The sequence below is a fragment of the Passer domesticus genome, chromosome 7 (assembly GCF_036417665.1).
Source record: "Passer domesticus isolate bPasDom1 chromosome 7, bPasDom1.hap1, whole genome shotgun sequence".
In the NCBI taxonomy this organism is placed as follows: Eukaryota; Metazoa; Chordata; class Aves; order Passeriformes; family Passeridae; genus Passer; species Passer domesticus.
In genome coordinates, this window is record NC_087480.1 from 54241707 (window position 1) to 54263204 (window position 21498).

General features: G+C 52.0%; 2 protein-coding genes and 2 long non-coding RNA genes across 5 annotated transcripts; 2 read left to right on the top strand and 2 right to left on the bottom strand.

The window, feature by feature from the left end:
* Positions 1–255: 255 nt before the first annotated feature.
* LOC135305285 (cytochrome P450 4A4-like) lies at positions 256–6823 on the top strand. Its single transcript, XM_064428784.1, has 12 exons — positions 256–441; positions 1273–1414; positions 1838–1882; positions 1967–2094; positions 2510–2634; positions 2729–2880; positions 3084–3190; positions 3360–3550; positions 3847–3980; positions 4402–4466; positions 5144–5226; positions 5923–6823. Exons 1-12 carry the CDS (start codon positions 256–258, stop codon positions 6089–6091), a joined length of 1527 nt encoding a protein of 508 aa, XP_064284854.1. The 3' UTR covers positions 6092–6823.
* LOC135305290 (uncharacterized) lies at positions 1408–10095 on the bottom strand. Of its 2 annotated transcripts, none has more exons than XR_010366503.1 (4): positions 9970–10095; positions 7976–8549; positions 2238–2335; positions 1408–2130 (listed from the first exon to the last, which is right to left on the bottom strand). It is a non-coding gene; the product is annotated as an uncharacterized LOC135305290 (long non-coding RNA). The 2 variants fall into 2 exon arrangements; XR_010366502.1 differs by lacking the exon at positions 9970–10095 and adding an exon at positions 8839–9027.
* Positions 8407–16013, top strand: LOC135305289 (uncharacterized). The gene is made up of 3 exons (XR_010366501.1): positions 8407–8634; positions 10884–11011; positions 15749–16013. It is a non-coding gene; the product is annotated as an uncharacterized LOC135305289 (long non-coding RNA).
* On the bottom strand, positions 12622–19695 carry PDZK1IP1 (PDZK1 interacting protein 1). Its single transcript, XM_064428786.1, has 4 exons — positions 19558–19695; positions 15731–15839; positions 13748–13846; positions 12622–13211 (listed from the first exon to the last, which is right to left on the bottom strand). Exons 1-4 carry the CDS (start codon positions 19622–19624, stop codon positions 13139–13141), a joined length of 348 nt encoding a protein of 115 aa, XP_064284856.1. The 5' UTR covers positions 19625–19695; the 3' UTR covers positions 12622–13138.
* Between the last annotated feature and the right edge of the window lie 1803 nt (positions 19696–21498).

Genomic DNA, 21498 nt, shown 5'->3' on the forward strand with positions numbered 1-21498 from the left:
GCTGATTGTTCTCCAGGCTGCAGGGACAGGCTGCAGAAAGCAGATCAAAGGGGAACAGGCTGCTGGCTGAGCTGACGCAATGTTTGCCCTGATGTTCCAGCAGCTATAAATTGTGCTGTCAGCACAACTTCACCAGGCTCAGCTCCTGCAGAGGAGGAGAGAGAGGATTTTTACCTGCTCTGAGCTCCCCACCTCGCTCAGGCGTGCGAGGAGCAGGTGAGAAACAGGCAGGAGAAGGCAGTGTCCCGGACCAGCATGGCATCTCTGCTGGACAGCATAACCAGACCTTCTGCCACCGTCCTGCAGCTGTCTGCACTGCTTGGTGTAACCTTTGTGCTGCTGAAGGTGCTCCAGTTGTACTGGGAAAGGAAGAAGCTCGTCAAAGCTCTGGAGACATTTCCTGGGCCCCCAAAACACTGGCTCTATGGCCACAATCACCTGGTAAGGAGTAGCTGGGCTCAGTCGGGGTGGTTTGTCCCAGCTGTGCAAGATATCAGTCAGGATGGAGAAGGGCTGGATGGGGTGTGCATGTGCCCTGCTCCTGTCTCTTCCTACAGGAGAGGACTTTCTGCACAGGGGGTGCCAAGGCTTCTGCAGGGCAGGAGAAAAGGGTGCTGGATATGTGGTGTGCATCATTAGGCAGAAAAAAGGATCATGCTCTTTTCAATCATGTTGTTAAACAAAGAGTCATGGGACTTCCATGAAGTTATTTAAATATGAGCAATCATAATGAGCGATATTAATCATAATTAATGTCTCTTTGCTACATTAAACCTTCTACCCTATAGTTGCTGAAGAAGACATGGCCACAAAAGCAGGGTGTTTTAATGCAGCCATTTTCACCATGCTATAGTGCAGATGCTTTGCTTTCACACTGTAAGCCCACCTTGCACTGCTGAAATGGGGGAGCAGGAGTTGGCAGCCTTGGTCCTCCTTGCCTGTCCACCAGACCTCCTGGCATTGCCCATGCCAGCTGCAGCTCCCAAGTGCAGCACGGAGCTGCTCCATCCAAAGGTGTCTCAGCTGCCACCAGCCCAGCAAGGGACTCTCCATGGTGCTGTCTTGTGCTGCAGAGATTTAGTGGCTCAGGCAGCTTTGCCTCTTGTGCACAGTTCCTTTGCAATGCTCATCCTCTCCTCCACTTGCAGCATAAAAGCCCCTGTGTGACAAGTCCACCCACTCTTCCTTCATTTCCCAATAAAGAATTTCTGCTCTCCCTGGCATGCCCCTCTTTTTCTGCCTTTATTAATCCCTGATTAACTCTCATTGCAGTTAAAATCTGAAAATTTTTTACACCAAGTAGTATCATGGGGAGAAGAATATCCCTATGCCTTTCCCAGATGGCTTGGACCAGTCCTGCCAACTCTAATGATTCACCATCCTGAATATGCCAAAATCATACTTGGCCGAGCAGGTGAGTCTCTGCCTCCAGTTTTGAGAAATCTTTGACATTTCCTATCAAGAAAATATTGGAAAACTTGCCTGGAGTTATTCCCTCTGCCAGCTTCCTTCATAGCTATTGCAATTCTTCTTTTGCTTCTCTTCACAAACTCCCAGGCTGTCCCAGGTTTCATGGAGCAGTGTGTATCCCATTGCAAAACAGAAACCAGATGTCTGTTCCTTCCAGTTTCCTGTCAGTTCCCAGTTTGAAGGTCATTTGTCTTACTGTCTTCTTTGGCTTCTACCACCACAATATTTGTTCTTCCCAGTAAACCCAGTAAAAAGTGTGAGTTGTCATGGCAATGGCAAGAAGGCATTGGCAAATGGCAATTTTCTCTTTTGTTGTGTTGAATTCATCAGTTATTCATACATTTCTGATATTTGTTCCCTTTTACAGATCCCAAGGCTAGTGCAGTCTACAAACTCCTAGTTCCCTGGATTGGTAAGCCAAAAGCAGTAGTAAGGCTGTCAGAGCTGTGATCAGAGCCTGCAGGAACTGATTGTGCCTTTGCTCTTTGTGCTTCAGGGAAGGGGCTGCTGGTCTTGGAAGGAAGCAAATGGTTCCAGCACAGGAAGATGCTCACCCCAGCCTTTCACTACGATGTGCTGAAATCTTATGTGACCCTGATGTCAGACTCAGTCAAAGTGATGCTGGTAAGGATCCCTACTCCTGCTACTTTTACCTTTCAGCTGTGAAACAGTGAAAATGAAAAATGAGTAAGAGACGGCTCTTAGAGAGTTTCTACTTTCACTGAATTTTTGGAGTAGTTTTGAAGATCTAAAATTGGTCTCCTCACCTTCCTTTGGACATTCCACTTATTCTTTCTCTCTGTTTGCCAATAAAATCAACCACTGCAAGAATATCCTTTCATACCCTCATGGTATCCTTTCATATCTGGGAAAAAAATGTACAGAGAGTTAGATTAGGTTCACAGAATATATCATGAGCTAGGGGCCCTTCTTCCAGAAAAGAAAGCAATTAGCAGTGTGGATCTGGTTAGAAGGACAGGAAAATATGACCTGACCACAGAAGGTGGTCTGTCTCTCCTCACCCTGGCTCTTCCTCTAGGATAAATGGGACAAGAGGATCACAGAGAGGAGGTCAGTGGAGCTCTTTCAGGATGTCAGCTTGATGACACTAGACAGCATCATGAAATGTGCCTTCAGTTTTAATTCCAACTGTCAGACTGTGAGGTCAGTGCCTGAGTTTCCAAACCCTGGGAAAGCAAGTGCTCCTGTTTCACCACTCATTTTGCTAACACCAGCTTTGATCTCGTTCTCCTTACAGCAACTCCCACTATTATATTAGAGCTGTTTTTGACCTGAGTTACCTCCTGAGCAATAGGATCCGGAATTTTTCCTTCAAGGATGTCTTCTACAACTTCACTCCCAGCGGCCACGCGTTTCAGGATGCCTGCAAGCTGGCCCATACCCACACAGGTATTCCTGCCCTTTTCTCCCCAGTCCTGTCTCCCAGCTGAACCTCTGCCACTTGCCCCTGGAGTGGCTCAGGGTGGGGCTACTGCATGGGGTGGTCAGAGGGTTACACCTCAAACAGAGTCCAAGCTGATGACTGAGCAGTCAGGTACATGAGGGTACTCTGGAGGGACAGGATGCACAGAACTGACCTCTCCTCTGTGCAGATCAGGTAATAAAAGAAAGAAAGATGTTGCTCTCCAGTGAGAAGGAGCTTGAAAAGATCCAGAAGAAGAAGCACCTGGATTTTCTGGACATTCTTCTTTGTAGCAAGGTAAATGTTTGAGATTACAGTACCAAATGCCAAAGAGCAGAACCGTGTGGCACCAAGGGTGCATCAGCACAAGAAGGGAAACACAAGAGACACCAAGTCATACAAGTCCTTTGGGTGTAAAAATAAAAGACCTGTGTGCTTAGGAATGACATGCTCTCCTCTTTCTTAGGATGAGAATGGAGTTGGACTGTCTGATGAGGACCTGCGTGCTGAGGTGGACACCTTCATGTTTGAGGGTCATGATACCGTGGCCAGTGGGCTCTCCTGGCTCTTCTACTGCATGTCACTGCACCCTGAGCACCAGCAGCGCTGCAGGGAGGAGATCCAGGGCATCCTGGGAGACCGAGACACCATTGAGTGGTGAGCTAGGACTTCTTACTCCTTTATCTTGAACTCTTTCAATTTACCCTTAAAGGCCTTTGACATAGTTCCTCCCAACATCCTTCTCCCTAAATTGGAGAGAGAAGGATTTGATGGGTGGACTGTTGAGTGGTTGAGGAATTGTTTGGAAGGTGGCATCCAGTGGGTAGTGGCCAATTGTCCAGATCAGTGACAAGTGGTTTCCCTCGGGGGTCTGTACTGGGACAGACCAGTAACACCTTTGTCAATGACATAGACAAAGGGGTTGAGTGCATCCTCAGCAAGTTTGCTTTCAGGGAGGATCTTGGGAAGATGACTTACACCACGATGTGCATCAAGGAGAGCTTACGCCTGTTCCCACCAGTTGCTGGTGTGTCCCGAGAGCTCACCAAACCCGTGACATTTCCTGATGGACGCAGCTTGCCAGCAGGTCTGTTGAGTTTGTCCATCCTTCATGCTGCTGTCTGTGACAAGCAGGCCTTCCTCACTCTGTGTGGAAGGGCTGGAGGGTCAGGACTCCCTTCTCTCTCCTGTAGCTGTATGGAGCTACCACAGCTTGCTGCCACAGTGAGCCTGGAAAGGGTGGCCAGACAGAGTCCAAGGACATGCTCCAGAGCTCAGAGGAGACGTGTGGAGTATTGTTCCTGCCCAAATGAAAGTGATACACTGATAGACAAAAAGGGACCCAGCTCTGAGGTCTTTGTTTTTGACGTATGAGGTTTTCAGGAGATCCCTGCCAGATCTCCTGCAACAGCCCCTGCAGAGCCCAGGGAGGGAGAGCATTCCAAAAACACCTCTCCTGCACTTTCACTCTGAGCTGTCATGAGCTTTTTCTCACTTTTCTTTTACAGGCTGCCATGTTGCATTGAGCATATTTGCTATTCACAGGAACCGGGAAGTGTGGGAGGACCCTGAGGTATTTCACTTGATAACAAGAAAGGGAGGATGGTCTCTGAGCCCAGATACCCATTCCCCTTGAAGAAGGCAGCCTGTGCCTGCCTGCAGTATTTAGTGGTTTTTTATTTTTCCCTTGTCATTCCAACAGTCCATATTTAAATACAAAGTTCAATCGAGTTACCAAACACCCCCAAGGCTTTGAACATGACAGAGGGCTGGGAAAGGGTGTTCAATAGCCTCTCTTTGTGCACGGTGACACAGAGATGCTCTGACTGCTTTCAGCCGCCCTGAACACACTTAGAATAGTATGAGAAGTCCCAAGCCCCACAAGACAGTGTGTGATTTGAAGATGATATTTTAGAGGCTTCAAGAAATAACTGGAAAGTTTGAAGAAGGCTGCATAGCTGCCTCTCTCCAGTGGCTGTAGAGAAAGGATCAGACATCTCTGGAATGGAGGGATCCTGGCTTGATCCTTGCTGCCATGGATGAGAAAACACCTGCAGGCATCTTGGGCATTGTAGTGGGTGACCTGGGTATCTCCAAGGGGAAGATCCACTCAGTGGCTTTGAAGAGAGATAACTGTCATCTGCAGCTCCCCCAGGAAGAGGCCACATCCAGCCCTGGGGACCAGGGAAGGACCTGGTGCTGCTCAGATCACACCAAACACTGACCAGATGGTCTTTGTTGCTCCCACAGGTTTATAATCCCCTGAGGTTTTCTCCAGAGAACTCAGCACAGAGGCACTCCCATGCTTTCCTGCCTTTCTCTGCTGGATCCAGGTGGGAGACCCTTCATCCCTCTCCTTCCTATCTCCTTGCATGTGAGACCTAGTACAAATGCAAGCTCCTAAGTCTAATCCTTCCTCAGTCTCCACAAGCCAAGCTGGCTTGGCCAACTCAAGCAGGCTTTGCCTAACAGGATCTCCTATTACAGCCTCTCCTGTAATAGGGTTTCCATGCTCCATCAGCACTGTGGTCACTGTAGGATTTCACACATTTTTTCTTGTGGCTTGGTGGAGATGTTTACATTTTCTCTTGCCTGCATTGGGAACACCAGTCCCTTGTTTAGGGGTGAGTCCCAGAGAGCCTCAAAGCCAAGGGGGCCAAGTCTTCATGGGTCCCATACTGCATCAATAGATAGATATAGGATACTGAGGTCTCAGCAGCTTGCAAGAGAATCACCTCACAGAGCAGATATAACCTTTTGGAGGTGTTTCGGCTTTTAGCTGGGTCCTGGCTGCACTTCCTAGTGAAGTAAGCCCCTGTTCTCTCAATCCCCTATGTTTCTTCAATGTTTAATAATAAAATAAATAGCAGTACCTCACCACAGAGCTGGGTGCATCAGGGGCTTACTAGATAAGCTGTGGTGTCATCCTCGCAGCAGCTGGAGGTGCCCCAGCTCTCACATGGGGTGAGTCCACCTCGGGGTGGCTGGGGATGAAGGCAGCACTCAGAGCACTGTCCCCCTTCCCACAGGAACTGCATCGGGCAGCAGTTTGCCATGAATGAGATGAAGGTGGCCCTGGCCTTGACCCTGCAGCGCTTCGAGCTGTACCCAGACCCATCCAAGCTTCCCATAATGATACCACAGATCATCCTCAGGTCCAGCAACGGGATTCACCTGCATTTGAAGAAGATTTTCTGATCCCACAGGGTAGAGGGGCAAGATCTCTCCCAAGGGATACCCTCCACCACAGGTTTAAGAGGGGATCACCAAACAGACCCACAGTGGACCTCTCCCCTACTAACCCCTGTCCTACTGTTGTCCAGAGGGGCTCACTGAGCCCACAGACACCAAGCCCAGTAGGTTCAGTTCCCCTCCTTGCAAGGGGAGCAGCATTGCCAAGGGAGTTCCACAGCATTGCTGTGGCTCATCCTTCACCTCCAGGGGCATCCTCCATGTCCTGCTCACCTCCTCATCTCCAAACTGCCCTCACACACTCCCTGACAGGACTTCTGTCACCTGCCTGTAGATTTGTCCCATTGTGAGTTCCCCACTGGGCTTGGCAGTGAACAACACCCAGCGTGGTTTGCAGGTATGCCTAAAGCCTGGGCACTGCCCCAGCACAGCCCCTGCCCTGCCTCCAGCCTGGGTGTGCCTGGCCAGCAGGGCCCCCCTGCATCCCCACACACCCCCCTCCCAACAATTCCTGTTCTGGGGCTGGCACTGCGCCCACCATTACGGAGATGAATGCTCGTGGTTGTTTCCTGCCCCAGCTCTGAACTTCCTTGAGCTCAGGGTGCTCAGGAGCCAGCACAGAAAATGCCACCTGCTAACCTGAGGAAGCACTTGGCACGCTGGAAACAGCGTGTGATCAGCACTGTTCTCCTCTCTGAAATGAAAATAAAGCCTTGTGGGGATGATCTCCAAACATGACTTTGGCTTCCTTTGCATTTGGGGGCCCAGCAGGGTACAAGAGGAGTCCCAGCAGGCCAGAGGCAAGGCTACACCCAAGGGTGCAGTGCTGTCAGTGTTTCTCAAGCCACAAGCACTGCTTCCATGCACCCTGTTGAGACTGTTTCCACAGATCCCACACCATCCACCACCTCCCCTGTGACTCCAGGCACTTCAGTGGTAAGGAAACAACTGAAATGCTCTGTGGTCACACAAAGCAAAACAGAAATACACACCACACACACAAAAGTGCTGGTGGTAAGAACAAAGTCAGCTTGCAAAATAAAACAAGAAGAGATGTGAGTCTCAAACTCTGTCCTGCAGAGGCTGAGGCTGCTCAGTTCCAGGCCTGCCAAGGGGTGCAGGTGAGCACTGGCCCTGGAACTGGGCTTGTGGGGGTACAGGGAGACTTTCCCCAGCACCATCCAGGTGGACATCTGGATGAGCTGCAGGTCCAGGGTGTGCAATGGATCAGTAGGTGGCAGTGGGAGACCCAAAAAAAGTCCTGCCTGGTCCCTGGTTAAACCCCCGGGCCTGGCAGGCAGCACGGCCAGGCCCAGCATGGCAGACAATGTGTCCTGTCCCTGGGGACATCCCTGTCCCCTCCCTCGGCAGAGCAGCCACTCTGTCAGGGTCCTCCGTGTGTTTGGGGCATTACCCACAGCCCAGGAGAAGTTTGTCACTGCGAGGGCCAGGACACTCAGCGGGCATCAGGGAAAACTAAGGCACCAAGGCCTGCAGGTGTGCCATGCCATGCCAGGCTGTCACCCCCAGCACTGGCACCACCAGGATCACTGCAGGCACCAACCTATCCAAACCATGTCTGTCTGCCTGCCTGTCTGCCTGTCTGTCTGCCTGAGCAGCTCTCTGCTGATGGCCAGATCAGGACAGTCAGACCTGAGCACCTCCCCATCTGGCTGAGCTCCTGCAGCCCTCCTGCTCCCCATCCCTGCCGCCTGCTGCATCCTCACCTGGAGAAACAGAATTCTCTGGCTGGAGCCAGACCTTTGTTTTGGCTATGTGGGCACCAGAAGGGACAGGGATGCTGAGATTAACCAGCAAGGTGCAGCTTGTGTTTATTTTGCAAGGCAGCTGAAGACCAAGTTCCTCTCCTCCCAACCCTCCCCTTCTCACCCGCAGAAGGAGGCTGGGTGCAGGTTGTGCAGATGCCAGTGCCACCACCCTGGCACCGCTGGTGGACTCAGGTCTGGAAGCTCAGACTCCTGCTGTCCTCCTCTCCAGCTCCAGCACAGCCAGCCCTTCAGAGGACAGTGGTTTAAAAACACCTTTTTGTTACTGAAAAATCCTGATTGTCAGACATTTCAGCCACCATCTGGGAAGAGGCAAACCACCTTGAAGCTGTGCTCATCTGCTCTCCAGCAGGTGGTCCAAGAAATGAGCTTTGGGTGCCCCTGGTCACAATGACCCATCCCAGTCTTCTTGGTGGTGGGCTCCAAAGCAAACCTAATGGCACTCAGAGGTGTCACTACAGCATTTCCTGGTTTGGGAATGGAGGGAGTAGGACCCCCAGCTGCTGCCCACCCCATGGACTGTACAGTGGCCTGTGTTTTGAGGCCATCACCCATTCACTGCCATAACCAAAGCTGCCCATTTGGTTTCCAAGTGTCCTTCTGATTGCTAGATTATGAACGGCCAACCCCAACCACTTCCAGCAGAGACTTTCTCCAGGGAAACTGCTGTTGGTAACCTGCTTGGGAAAGAGAGGAGATACTGCTGACATTTTTGATGCAAAAAATGGATTGCTATTCCAGGCAGCTATGACAGTAATTGAGGTAAGCAGAGCCAAACACTTTAAAATCTTTTCCTGTTAAGAATCATGCTTAAACCAGGTTAGCAGTTTGAAGGGCCAAAGCTTTTGAGGGAAGGTCTCGCAGCACCGATGCACCATGAAGCCCTAATGCAGCAGCAACCAGGAGAAAATTCTTCCAGTTTTCAGCTCAGCCAGGTCAAACTGAGCAGCACAAACATCCCCCCACCTTCAAACGGTGGCAGTTTCTGGACAGCAGCTTGTACGAGATAACCTCCTCTGCCAAGCCACCACCAAACGGCCGGGAGAGCAGCACGGGAGCTGTGTGAGGAGCCGGGCAGCAGGCAGTGACACAGATCTAATCGCCCCTGCATTTGCCCCAAGTGTCTCCCTGGCAGGCGGTGACATTTCTGCGCTGTCTCAGCTCGCTCCTCCGTCACCATGGCTACAGCAGCCGCCAATCCAGGGCGAGTCCTTCCCGAGTACCAACAAACCCTCTGGGAGATGCTGCGAGAGCCAGCCCCTTTGGCACGGAGACACCTCGGGGACCCCGGGACAATCCACAGCACCAAAAATTTCCCTTTTCCTTTTTCCCCTTCTCCTTTTTATTTTCTCTTTTTCTTTTCCTTTTTTTTTTTTTTTTCTTTTTGAAGCACAAACAATGGAGCTAAAAGGTTGGGTATCAGGCCGATAATCATGAATGACGTGTCGTTATTACACACCACACATTCATTATCTCCCACTCCAGCCATGTCACAGGCGGCTGGAGGAGGGCAGATAACGGGGTGCCTTCATGCAGATGGCTTATTATCAGGATGTTCCAGGAGGGGCTTTAAGACAGTTAGTGATGCTGTTTGCCAGTTAAAGATTAGAGACCCCAGAGAATAATTAACAATCCCAAAACCCAGTTTTTCTGCTGGATTCTTCAGCTTTCTCCCCCCTCCCCCGTTCTCTTTAATCTATTCACTCTAGCAGGTGTAATAAAGTGATAAGGACAGGCTCTGGGGATGTTTGTTTGGCTACTACGGGTGTATAAACCAACAATAGATGGTATTTTTCTTCTGGCTTTCAGTGGCTTGAATCGAGACCAAAAACTTTGCAGCCCCCTTGCCCACACACAGCCACCCCTCCATGCCGTGCTCCTGGTTCCACCTGGGTGGCTGGGCTTCTTCCCCACCCAAAGGACCACAGGGGTGGGACAGGATCCATTTTCTCCTCTGGAGATCCAAATCACACCTCCTAGGTGTCAAGGTGCCCAATGCCAGGAGATAAACCCCAGGTTTGCTCAGGTGCAGGGATAGAGCTGGTGCTGCTTCCAGCAGCAATTTACCTGAATACAGCAAATCCGTAATTAAACTACCTTGGGATAATTTATGTTGTAGGTGTCCACCTGCCCAAACTGCTCCAGTTACAGCTGGAACCGAAAAATCTCAAACCTTCATAGCTAAAGAGCCTCAGGAGAGATCAGGGAAGCATCAGAGTAAAGGTGGCTTTCAACAAAATATCTCATTATCTGGGATTCCAAGAGATGGATTGCACCCTCCTAGGTCACAAACAAAAGTCATGATACACCTTGTAACAAAGTGGGGATGCAAAAAACCCCACCCTGAATCTTTTCTGCCCCAGAGGAGACTATCCTGCCTGCAGCAGAACACAACCCTGGACATCTTCCTGAATCCCAAGGCTCCAGAGATAATGGCACTATGGAATGGGGGGCAGATGGAGAACTCGTGGTGTCCTTACCCTTCACTGGTGGGCGTGGGGAGGCTGGTGAAGGACACTTTAACCCCACTGTGCTTGTGGAGAGAGGTGTTGGAGGGGATTTGGCCCTCAGGCAAGTTGGCTTAGGCCCTTCAGAGAGGTCTCTGAGGCTGTGGGAGCTGCCCCTCACCTGGGGGTCTCAGGTACAGCCCGGACTCTGGAGGACATTCCCCAGCTCATGGGGCTGTGTGGAAGGCAGGAGCACTGGCATGCCAGAAGTTGTCTTCCCAATCACGCTCATCCTGCCAGGGAGGGATGAGACAGCATTGTGCTTTAAAGAGCATCCCGACCCTATCAGCAAGAGATGAGATATCCTAATTATGGCAGTACAGACGAGGATCTGGGCTGTATCAGCCACTACAGAAAGGTAAACAAGAAATATAACAATGGACCCTTAACACTCATTAGCTGTGTCAGATAATACCTCACTTTTCTCCCTTTGGGGCTTAAAATCTAATTAAGATTTTCCAACAATAAATTTCATTTATGCTCGCTCCCTTTTGTTCTTTTTAGGATCACACCGAGAAGCATCTGCGAGCGAGTGCACAGCTCGCGGGAAGGCAGCTTCCGTCAGCCTCAGCTTCTGCCTCACACACAGACGAGGGAAACTGAGGCAGGACAGCACCCTGGGCACTGCAGAGGTGAGATCCTGCTAGGACATAGCACTGGCCCCTGCACAGGGCTCTTTCCCCAGGGAAGTGCACTCCAAAGGGGCAGTGGTTGTGGTAAGACCAAGCAGGGAAGCTCCTGGGCAAGCCCAGCAGTGACTTGTCCTTGCTCAGACTTACAGCCGTGGCAGGGATCCGTGGGGAAAGGGACACTGAGACCCTCTGAGCACACCTGCACTCCAAACTCACTTCCAGGCACTGCAGGGTGAACAGCTCGGGCATCTGTCACACATTCACTGTGTACACAGGGCAGGGAATGAACTCCTGTTGTTACTCATTATAAGGATGACATTTTTAACATCTTTTGCAACTGAGAGGTAAAAAATTAATGGGTTCCCTTCCTCTTGCCACACCCCCAGCCCAAGTGCTGACAGGGCAGGAACAGGCAATGACTAATCCTTAAACCCTGCTGAGAGCAGCAGTACCACTGAACCTTGAGGAGCTTGGCTTTTTCCAAACCCACGTGATGTTTGGCACCTGTGAGAGGAAAGTCAGGGGAGCAGCATCCATCAGGAGCACAAGTGGGGTGGTCCAGGACCCAGCCTGGGGCTGGCTCAGCCTCCAGCTACCCAAGAGAGGGTGGTAGATGGAAACAGCTCTGACATGATGCTGGGGATGCAGCCATCCTGCCTTCACATCTGAGGCCTTGACCCCTCTAACCCTTCTGCCTGTTTTCTTTGACTCCCATGCAATTTCTCAGCTGGAGCTGTGATTACTCAATGCCAAGACTTTGCATTTTCAAAATACTCACCTACCTCAGGCTCTAGGGAAAACGCCTTTTGAGGTGGGGCTGTTACTGGAATACACCTGTCTGAATTTTTGTGTCTCCCTTGCTAGGAACATCAGCAGCTTCAGCTGTGGGAAGTGCACAGCACAGCTCTAGAAACACCTCACTCCTCCCAAAACCAGGGGCTGCCAAAAATACCTCTTACAAACCTCCCACCCCAGTGCTGCTCCAGCTGGGCTGCCCTTGGTTGCAGAGTCCCTTAATCCTTTCTTCACTGGTCAGGAAGAGGATCCTTCATGCCACCAGAGTAACTGATGTTCCAGCAATGGCTGAAGCATCAGAGGTCTCTCATTTCAATCTACAAATGCCACAGCTTAGAACAACAGCTCGTTGTTCCCATGGTGGCCCTGGCACTGTCCCCACCACAGCAAAAGGCAGACCCTGGTTAATGAGCAGCCTGGCAGGAGCAGGTTGCACTGTGGCCGGCTGCCCCAGGACAGCCCACACCGGCCAGAGCAGCCCCTGGCCACTTCCTGGCAGCACTGATCAGTGACTGCCATTGACAGCCTGGAAATGGCTCCCAGCTGGCTGTAGGGCTGCTCATTAGGGTCAGTGGGATTCAGGGAGTGCTGCCTTTCACCCATGAAGCAGCACTGAGATTGTTTCTGTGGCTCAGTAAGCCCACCTGGCAAACAGAAGGGAATGATGCTCTCACTTCCCTGTAAATCCCTTTGAGGCTCTGGGGCAGCCCAAATGCTGAGCATTCCCTGATGTCCTTCATTCTCCCAACTGCCTGAAGGCTGGGAAAGCTGTGAGATGCCAGAAAGTCCTTTGGCTGATTAGCAGAACGACCCTCTTTACTGTCATAGGCAACAATTCTCTTTATTGCTCACCAGGAAGATATGTACAGAGGGGGAGGTTTGTTCTGACATTAAAATGCACGGTGTAGGTCATAAAAAGGAGGGTGAACTGGGGAGAAAAGAGCATTTTTTCCATCAGCAGCTCCCTGGAGGGCAGCTGGGAGTGCGGGGATGTCCCAGGCACCCAGCAGGATCCCCTCTGTGTCTTGAACAGGTCAACACCCTCCTGGGACTTGGGACACCAACCTCGCCAACCAGGCGGGGTGACCACCAGGCGGGAGAGGTGGCACCTCCAGACCCCTCCTGGGGACCAATGCCCGTGGGGACACCAGCCCCAGAGGGACAAGAGCATGTCCCACGGGTGGAAAAGGAGAAGATCAGGAGGTGGTGGTGCCATGGAGAGGCCAAGCCCCTCACTCCCAGGGGGTGCCAGGGCAGAGGGTCTCTGTGAAAATGCCCGTCGCAAGAGCGGGAAGCGAATCGAGAGCAGGAGGAGGGAGCGGGTGGGTGCTGCTACATGGCCGTGGTGATCACCTTCTCCTCGGGCTCCACGGTGTTCTCGTAGGCGTGCTGGTTCTCTTTGGACCTGCACCAAGAGGGACAAGCGCAGTGCTGAGCTCAGTCCCAGCAAGACCAGCATCCCCAAAGCCACCACTGGTGTCCTGACCTTGCTGGTGCCAGCTGAGTGCGGGGTGACATGGGGACCACAGGAAGGGTTATCCTGAAAGGACCAGAGCCAAGTGTGGGGTGGGAATTGCTCTAATTGTTAGCGAGGGCTGTCTTGGCTGTCACCATCTATGTGGTGACTGGTGGTCACTTTTGGTGGTTTCTTCTGTTGGAAAGCTGTGAGGTAGCACAAGACAAATGTGGTGTAGCAGGTTGTGAGGTGGTGCATGGATTGTAGGGCTCAGCTGCAGGGATAGGGAGAGATGAGGGAGAAGGGGATACTCCCTCACTGCCTTGTGCTTAGCCCCTGGAAAGGTTAAAAGCCCCAAAAATAGGTTCATGGGATGTGTAAGACCATGAGTAGGTGAGACCACAGCTCTGCATGTCTGAGCTGTCCCCAGGGGAACAGAACAGAGCCTGGGAGCCCTGGGGAAGAAGTCTGAGCAGGTCCTTCACCTGAAGTCAGCTGCAGCTGATACGTATCTCCCTTCATGGCCGTTGGATGTGACAGCATCTGGCTTGTCCTCCACACTCACCACGTTCTCAGCATTTTCCCTGGAGGGAGAGAAGAGAGGAGTTTGGAGAGAGCAGCAAAGGAGCCATGCAGGGGAGCAGCCTCTTACTGGTGATGACACCACAGAGACAATAAACGACCTGGGTGTGATTCTGTCCTCAGACACCCTGCTCAGCCTCCTTCCCAGCAGGACAAGGAGGAACACCCTGACTGCAGGTTTGCAGAGGCTGTGCCAAGTGCCAGCCCCTGGCTCTGCAGCGGTGATTCCCGGCACTGTGCTGGCAGTCAGCAGCACTCATTGTCAGTACTTAGGATTGTTTTCTCCTAACTGGTTTTTCCAGTCTACTCCTGTGTAATCTGTTGCAAAATAGTCCCTGTGGATCCCGATGGACACAGAGAGAGCAGTCAAGGCTCCTCTGGTGCCTCAGCCCTGGCGCAGGAGGGCTGTCCTTGTGCACATCCATGTGAGCAAAGCCAAGCTGCTCTCTCTCAAAAGTGAGCCTGGATCACTTGCAGAAGGAGCCACTGGGCAGGGATGGGGTGTTTGGAGCCAGACTCCAGAAGCTCGGCTCTGGAGCGAGCCTGTAGCCTGAGCAGCACCAGGGGGATTGAGCTGCCGAGGGTGGGTGCAGTCCACCCTGCATGCACGGCCCTGCCTCCAGCACTTGCCCAAGGGCAATTTCAGAGGCTTTTCCAAGGAACAGCCTGTCACAAACAGGCAGTGGCTTGAGCTGATAGCTGCTGTCAGAGTGACAGTGCAGAGCTGGCAGGGCTCCAGGCTGCTGAGCCTCCCTCCCGCTCTTCTGAAGAAAGGCCAGATTAATTAAAACAAGGCACCTTCCCTCCTCAAGCCCTCCTCAGCATCCTCTGCCTCCAGGCTGGGAAAAGGCAGCCAGGCACAGGCATCAATGGGAAACACCATCCCTGCCTGCCACTCCATGGGCTGGGGGTTCCTTCGGTTTGAGGACAAAGGTTCCTCTTTGGGAAACAAAGACCACAGTGGCAAATCAGACCATATGAATATATATATATATATGTATACACATGCTGTATCACGCATTGACCCAGAATGCATCCCAAAGGGACCTGTTTAAAATGCCTCTGGGGCTAAAGCTGACCTGCTGATGCTCAGAGGATAAACCAGCTGCCCACCTGTCCAGCCTGGAGAGGCTGCAGGAACGTACAGGTACAAGAAGACTCCAGCCTAAAGCAACCCCACCAGTGCAGAGGAACTGGGAAACAGATGTGGGGTGCTTTTGGTCTTCATCCCCTGTTGCCTTTGGGCTCAGGTTCAAGGCAACTTAGACAGTTGGCCTTGCTGGGCTGAGCAGAAGCAGCAGCCTGTGACTTTGCCCGGCCAGCATCAGGCAAGAGTTAACCCATCCCACAGAGCCTTTTTCAGATGAATAAAGACACCACATTTGCCTGTGCCATGGGCTCCAGGTGGAGAGTACTGCCACTGCTTGGCTACCTCCCTTTCTCCCAGCTCTTCTCAGTGTGTTCTCATGACTTGGCTCTGTCTGCTTTGCAAAAAAAGCTGGTTCATGTTTCTTATATCCAATGGATCTAAGGAACATGGGAACTGCACCCCCAAAAGCCACAGAAAACCAGGCTGGGCCAGCCCCCTGAACACATTCCCATGAGATCCAGCCACGATGCCGTGGCTTTGCCATTCCCAGCACAGCACTTTTCTCACAGCAGAATTTGTGTGGTGCAAGCTCCCATCTGGCAATCAGTAACAGGGATCAGAGACCAGGACAGGGACAAAAGGACAGGGAGATGAGGACAGGGAGTCTTTGCTCTCCCAGCCCACCTCCCGGCACAGCAAGCACGGTGTTCCCAACGCTGGCACATGCACGGAGGCTGCTGGAAGCGACACGTGCCAAGGCAGCTGAGCCCAGCTCAGAGCCACCTCCCACACTTACACTTTATCCTTACACCAGAACCTGTTGACCACGAAGGCGATGGCCACCAGGACTAGAAACACAACCACTGCGATGACGCCCTGCGACCACGGCTGGAGGCTGCCCCGCGCTGCAGGGAGAGAGACACGGGTTAGGAGTTCATCCTCGGGCTTTATCTGCCCAGCTCCTCCCATCCAGCTTCAGCAAGGTCCAGATGAGAGCTTGATCCTGCAAATCCGAGCAGGACGTTGCTGTCTGCTCAGGCAGGCTTACCTGGGTGATAGCAATGAAATAAACTACAATTAACAGCGTTTTCACTGGTGTTTGCATGTGGAGTGTGGTGCCTGGCAGCTTTGGGGCCCCCTATACACTGACATCCACACACAAATACATAAACATGCACCTTGGGGGGCTGGTGACCCTGTGATGGGGGAGAAAAGGCCTTGGGGACATGGAGGAAAGGAGTGAAGGAGAACGTTTGCCAGAGGAAGGAAGGCAGAGGAGTTTCAGCAAACTGCTTATTCTCTGTCCCCAGATGCCACAGACATCATTCCTGGGATATTTTCCAAATACTGACTGGTAAAATAAGGACTCCATAACAGGGAGAGTGTAAGATTTGGTTGCCACTCCCACAGCAAAAAGTTGTCATTGTGGATTTTGGTAAAATGCACCATTCAATAAGTTTCCAGAGCAGCAAATGATTTATGACAGAAAGTGAAGGCTGAGGCATTCAGAGGAATAACCTCAGCACAAAGAACAGGTGGGGCTGGCAGGGGCCCAAGCAGATTGGGGTAGAGGGGTGGGAGCTGGCTGGGATAGCCCCATTTCCCCCAGGGATGGAACAGACTGACAAGTTCATTTTTCTCTATCCAGACCTAAGCAGGAATACAGCCTCAGGTGGGAAGGCTGTGAGACACATTCCTGGATGTGGGCAGGATACAAGGGCAGACAGGGAGAAGAGGAAACCTTGTCCCAGCTCTTGCTGGGATGGCTGCTCCTTGTCTCCCACTGGATTTTGGATTTTTCTGAATGGAGCAATCAGACATAGTCAAACCCATCCTTAAGTGTCATCACATCAGCACTAAAGGACACCTTGTCCATACAGCCACATCCCTTTGAGATTTAATTACTATTTACTCAGATCCAGTTTTTCCTCATCAAAACACCAACCCCTGCCCATGCTGTGGTCCCTCTGCACGGGCAGCTGGGGGGTGATACCTGCCAGCCCCAGCATCAGCCCCAGGACACCCAGCCCCAGCCAGGGACACCTGCAAGGCTGAGCTGCCCCAGGATGAGCAGTGGATACTTCAGTCTCCCTCAGGAACACTTCCTCTGTCTCACAGGAGACAGCCCTCTGCTACAAACAGAAAATAATCTTTACTAGCAGTAGTAAGAGCAGGCTGCGTGCTCCACATGTGCCAACTCCTAACCCACAGACAGCTTCACACTGGCTCTGCTGCTAACAGCTCTCCTCTCCTCCCTCTGATTTTGGGAAGGGAGGCTGTCCTTTGGTAGCATCCCCAGCTCCTGGAGTCTTTACTGCAAGAGACTTTTAAATAAAAAATAATAAATAAAACAACAGCAAACCTCAACCCCCAAAACACAGCTCTTTTTTTCCTCTTGGAAGTGAAATCAGCCTGACCAGCTGTGCCAGTCTGGAAAGCAGTGGCACTCTGCTGTCAGGGGCTGTGAGAACAGCCCTGAGTAGCATCTCTCAGCCCCCTCTCCCCACAGAGACGTTTGTCGTGTTTCTGCAAGGTCCCAGAGCAGAAACTCAAGCAGGAGGAGCTCAGACGGAAATTCCCTCTCGTATCAGCGTGTTTCCACTGAAATACCATTGTATCAGCAGGCTGCTGCTGCTGGCAGCCAGGGGTGGTGACAGTGGGAACAGCAGGGCTCGGTCCCCTCCTGCCCTGCCTGCTGGTCAAGGATGCTCCTGCCCTGCTGCCCACCCTGCTGTGAGTGCAGCCCCAAACACACCTATTGCCTCCTGGCCGAATTTTGGCTCGCTCTGCATCCTCCCTCACTCTGCCCTTGGCTGCTGGCCACATTTATTTATTAGTTGTAGTTTATTTTTCCTGCCAGACCCACGGTTTCCAGCCTAAGCCTGCAGGAGGTCCAGCCCTTGGTGAGGTTCCTCTGGGGTTAAGGAAGTTCAAGGGCAACCAGGGAATGAAGTCAGCAATGACTTAAACTGCCAAATTTGCATCTCGTGATCTTCCAGGAAAGGAGGGGGGTAGAGAAGTGGTAGCAGACCTCCTTGGAGCAAGCATGCTCAAGAGGTACTGGATGTTTTTGCCAGTGAAATCTCACTCCTGTGGCTGTTTCCACCAGATTCCAGAGCATCCAAAACCAAAAGGGAAAACACCAAACCAAAATCAAGGGTTTCTGGCTTTGAGAGATCATGTGGGGCCGGGCTGCAGGGGGAGATAAGGATGGTAGGGAATGGCAAATGCCTCTGAAATACCCGCTGGGAAACTTGCACGGGCATAAGAAAGGAGGAATGGGGATCAGGCAGAAGCAGGAGCTTGATAGGATCTATTCAGGGAGTAAATGTTTGTGTCCCAGCCCTCGGGGGCACTGCCTGGCTGCAGTCCCACCAGCACACCTTGCTGCCCTGCCAGGAGGGATGACAGAAAGGATGAGTCTCACCTGTGCAAACAGGACTGTGTTCCTGGAAAAATGCTCCACCGGGGATGCCCCTCCTGGTCAGCCTGCCCCTCGGGCTCTGCCACCTCCCCTCTGTGCTGCCCCATGGCAATGATGGGGGTTTCCCCCACAAACAAGATCTCCAAAGCCAAGCTAAGCAGCGTGGAATCTGCAGCCCTGGCAGATGGGTCTCCTCACATCGGCAGCTACAAACCAGGCCGAGAGAAGTGCTGGTGCCAGAATAAGCCTGTGCACTTGTTGCAGTTCCATTTCCATACTCAACAGCTAATTTGAAGACACAGACCTGCTTTTTAATACACCTTCTCTGATTGTTTGGAAAGCTTGGGCTGGCCTGTCTTTTCTGCTGTTTAAGGAAGCTGTGCCAGGCTCTGAATCCTTATTAAAGGACTTTTTTTTTTTAACTCTTTCCAAGCAAAACTTTCAACCCTCCTGACAATGGACACTCCAGACTGTTAAATTCTCAGCAAGTTAGTAAACAAACACAGGAAGAGTGGTCAGGGCTGGGGCATCAGGAGGAGAAAGGGGGAGGGAATTTTCCGGGACTTTGGCGGCACCAGAGGAGTTTTAATTACTCCTCATTATTTCTAGCCCTAGAGAAGCCCTTAGTGAACTTCCAAAAAATAATACCTTATCATAGGAAATTTCTCTGTTTAGTCTTTGGGAAGAGAAGAGGAGGTCAATTTGCTGAGGAAAATATTTGTTCCCTCTCCTCAGCAATGATCAAAATTACAGATTAACAAGAGGATCAGAGAGCTCAGGGAGCAACCCAGAACAACACTTGCTCAAGGATAAGAGTGAGAAAAAAGAAAGAAAGAAAAAACAAGCCTTAAGAAAACAGATTACTCATCTCAGTGCACAGTCCTGCCAGAGGTAAAGCAGAGCAGTTTATCTCTGTGCAAGCACCTCAGATAAACCTCAGGTGGCAGATTCAGCCTTCTGCAAAACAGGTAGAAAGTCTCTATATCCCGGCTCCAGCAACACCCCTGAACCCACGGGCACCCACCCATCCCGGTGTGAAGCCAGAGCTAAGCTCAGGCAGGAGCAGGGATGAATTTCCCCTTCCCAAGCCGCTCCTGCACAGCTGTCCCCTGTCCCCCACCAGCAGCTCCCACCTGCCCGGGGCTGGCTGCCTTTCCCTGCCCCTATTTCCCGGGATGCGAGCAGCCTGGCGCCCTTACCTTCCTGGCAGCAGGCGGGCTGCAGCTGCAGGAGCAGCGCCAGGAGCAGCAGGCGGCGGGCGGGCATGGCGGAGGGAGAGCCGGGCTGCGCTGGGGCACGGCGCCTGCCGCAGCCACCGGCCCTGGTCAATCATCAAACGCCCCGAGCAGGAAGGCCCGTGCTCCCACCTGCTTATTCAAATCCTGCTGCGTGCGGGGAGGAGGTGCCTCCCTGCCCCGTCCCGCCGGAGCCGGAGGGGAATTTGGGGCGCGGTGGTTTGAACCTGACAGATGCCTTAGGTAGGGCGTGGGAGGCAGCTCGGGCACGAAACATTTGCACAAAACATTTGGAGGAAAACAACGAGACCAAGATGGGTGAAACTCTTCCCCAGTGGTGTCCCCCAGCTCCCCTCCCCACAAGAGGAGAACGGGGGGAGCCCAGCAATGCCCCAGCTCTGACATTCCTTCCCACCCTGTGGGACTCCCACTCACTTCCCTGCTTTTTCTTTTCAACAAGTGTCACTCATAACCCAGAAAAACACATTGGTGACTCTAAAACATCCAGTTAATGGACAAGACTCCATGCTGGGTACTGCCTCTCACCTCCCACACCTTGCTTAATGGTGGCACTATTAAACAGAGCAGAGCCAGCCTTCATTTTATTGAGTCATCAGGGCTGTCCCCAGAATTTCTTCAATACCAGAAGAGGTAAAAACAGCCAAAGAGCTGCAGCAGGCTGCAAGGCTTGCTCTTCACAAAAGCTGCACAAATGCTGCTGGACAGAGAGAGTTGGAGGTCATGAGTTAAGCAGTTTTCCAGTCCATGTCAGGTTTGGATGACTGGCAAACCCACCCCACAGGAAGCATAAAAGATATTTGGCTTCACAGCTGAGAAGCTTCAGTTGTTCCTGAAGGAAATTATTAAGTTGTGAGCCAGGGGTTCCATTGTCACTCTTCTTGTGAGGTGTCACAACATCTTTGTAACCCCTCAGCTGCATCTGAGCCCCCGACCTCTGGTCTGGTGATTTCCCCTGGATGCTCCATCCTGAGAAGCAAATAACACTTATCCCCATGGGACCCATGCTCAGGAACGTGCAGCACCCTCAGGAAAGCTCACTTGCTGGAGGAGGACTGCCCTCCTTCACCTCAACACTTTATCCTGTATTTACAATAATATCATTTATCCTGAAGACAAACCAGATCTGACTTTGAGCTGTACAAGACTGAAGGCCAGTTCCCAACTCTTTCCCAAATCCCTTCCCATGGCCAGGCCCCCAGCTGCAGTGTGGGATCACCCCACTGCCAACCCCACTCATTTTTGCTTGCGAAATCAGTGGGACAGGGACTTTCCTATGCACCCAGCAAGGAAGTGTCACAACAGGGGCCCATAATTAGGCCCTGTAAAACAATCTAATCATATTACACAGGAAAAGGAATGGCTTGTGAGTAAGTAAAAACGAGAGTGAACTTTGGGTTCCCCAAGACCTGGGGAAACCCAGTGGGAGAGTGTGCAGATCTCTCCATCTTTGCTGCCTCACTGTTGCTTTTCTCTGCAAAGCCCAGCAAAAGCAGCCTGGCTGTTTGGAGCAGAAGGCTTTATCAGCAGATCAGAAGTCCTGGAGAAGCTGGTCCTGCTGCTGCCCTGGGGAAATTCAAGGTCTGGGACATTCTGCTGCTGCTGTCCACTCCCCTGCCACGCCTGGGGCTGGGTGCTGAGGTTCCTTCTCCACGTACTCTGGGTTGTGCAATCACCCCAGGGCTCTGCTCTGCACAGCTCCAGGGACTGGGGGCTGATTTCCCAAAGACAGGAGGTCTCAAGGATCCATCCACATGCCATGGTGAGCTGGGGTGACAGGAGATGACAGCCCAGGCCCTGGGATGAAGGCAGGGCTCTGTGCCTTTCAGACAGCGGTCTTGCTGTCAGTCCATCCTGAGGAGCAAATAATTCTTCACCAATTGCATG

Excerpts from the sequence above, each read along its gene's own strand:
- LOC135305285 (XM_064428784.1), top strand. The coding sequence starts at position 256 with ATGGCATCTCTGCTGGACAGCATAACCAGACCTTCTGCCACCGTCCTG. Across the intron at positions 1,415-1,837 it reads AATCATACTTGGCCGAGCAG|ATCCCAAGGCTAGTGCAGTC; the intron begins GTGAGTCTCTGC and ends TCCCTTTTACAG. Across the intron at positions 1,883-1,966 it reads ACTCCTAGTTCCCTGGATTG|GGAAGGGGCTGCTGGTCTTG; the intron begins GTAAGCCAAAAG and ends TTTGTGCTTCAG.
- PDZK1IP1 (XM_064428786.1), bottom strand. The coding sequence starts at position 19,624 with ATGCCCGCCCGCCGCCTGCTGCTCCTGGCGCTGCTCCTGCAGCTGCAG. Across the intron at positions 15,840-19,557 it reads GCCCGCCTGCTGCCAGGAAG|CGCGGGGCAGCCTCCAGCCG; the intron begins GTAAGGGCGCCA and ends CTCTCCCTGCAG. Across the intron at positions 13,847-15,730 it reads TTCTGGTGTAAGGATAAAGT|GGAAAATGCTGAGAACGTGG; the intron begins GTAAGTGTGGGA and ends CTCTCCCTCCAG.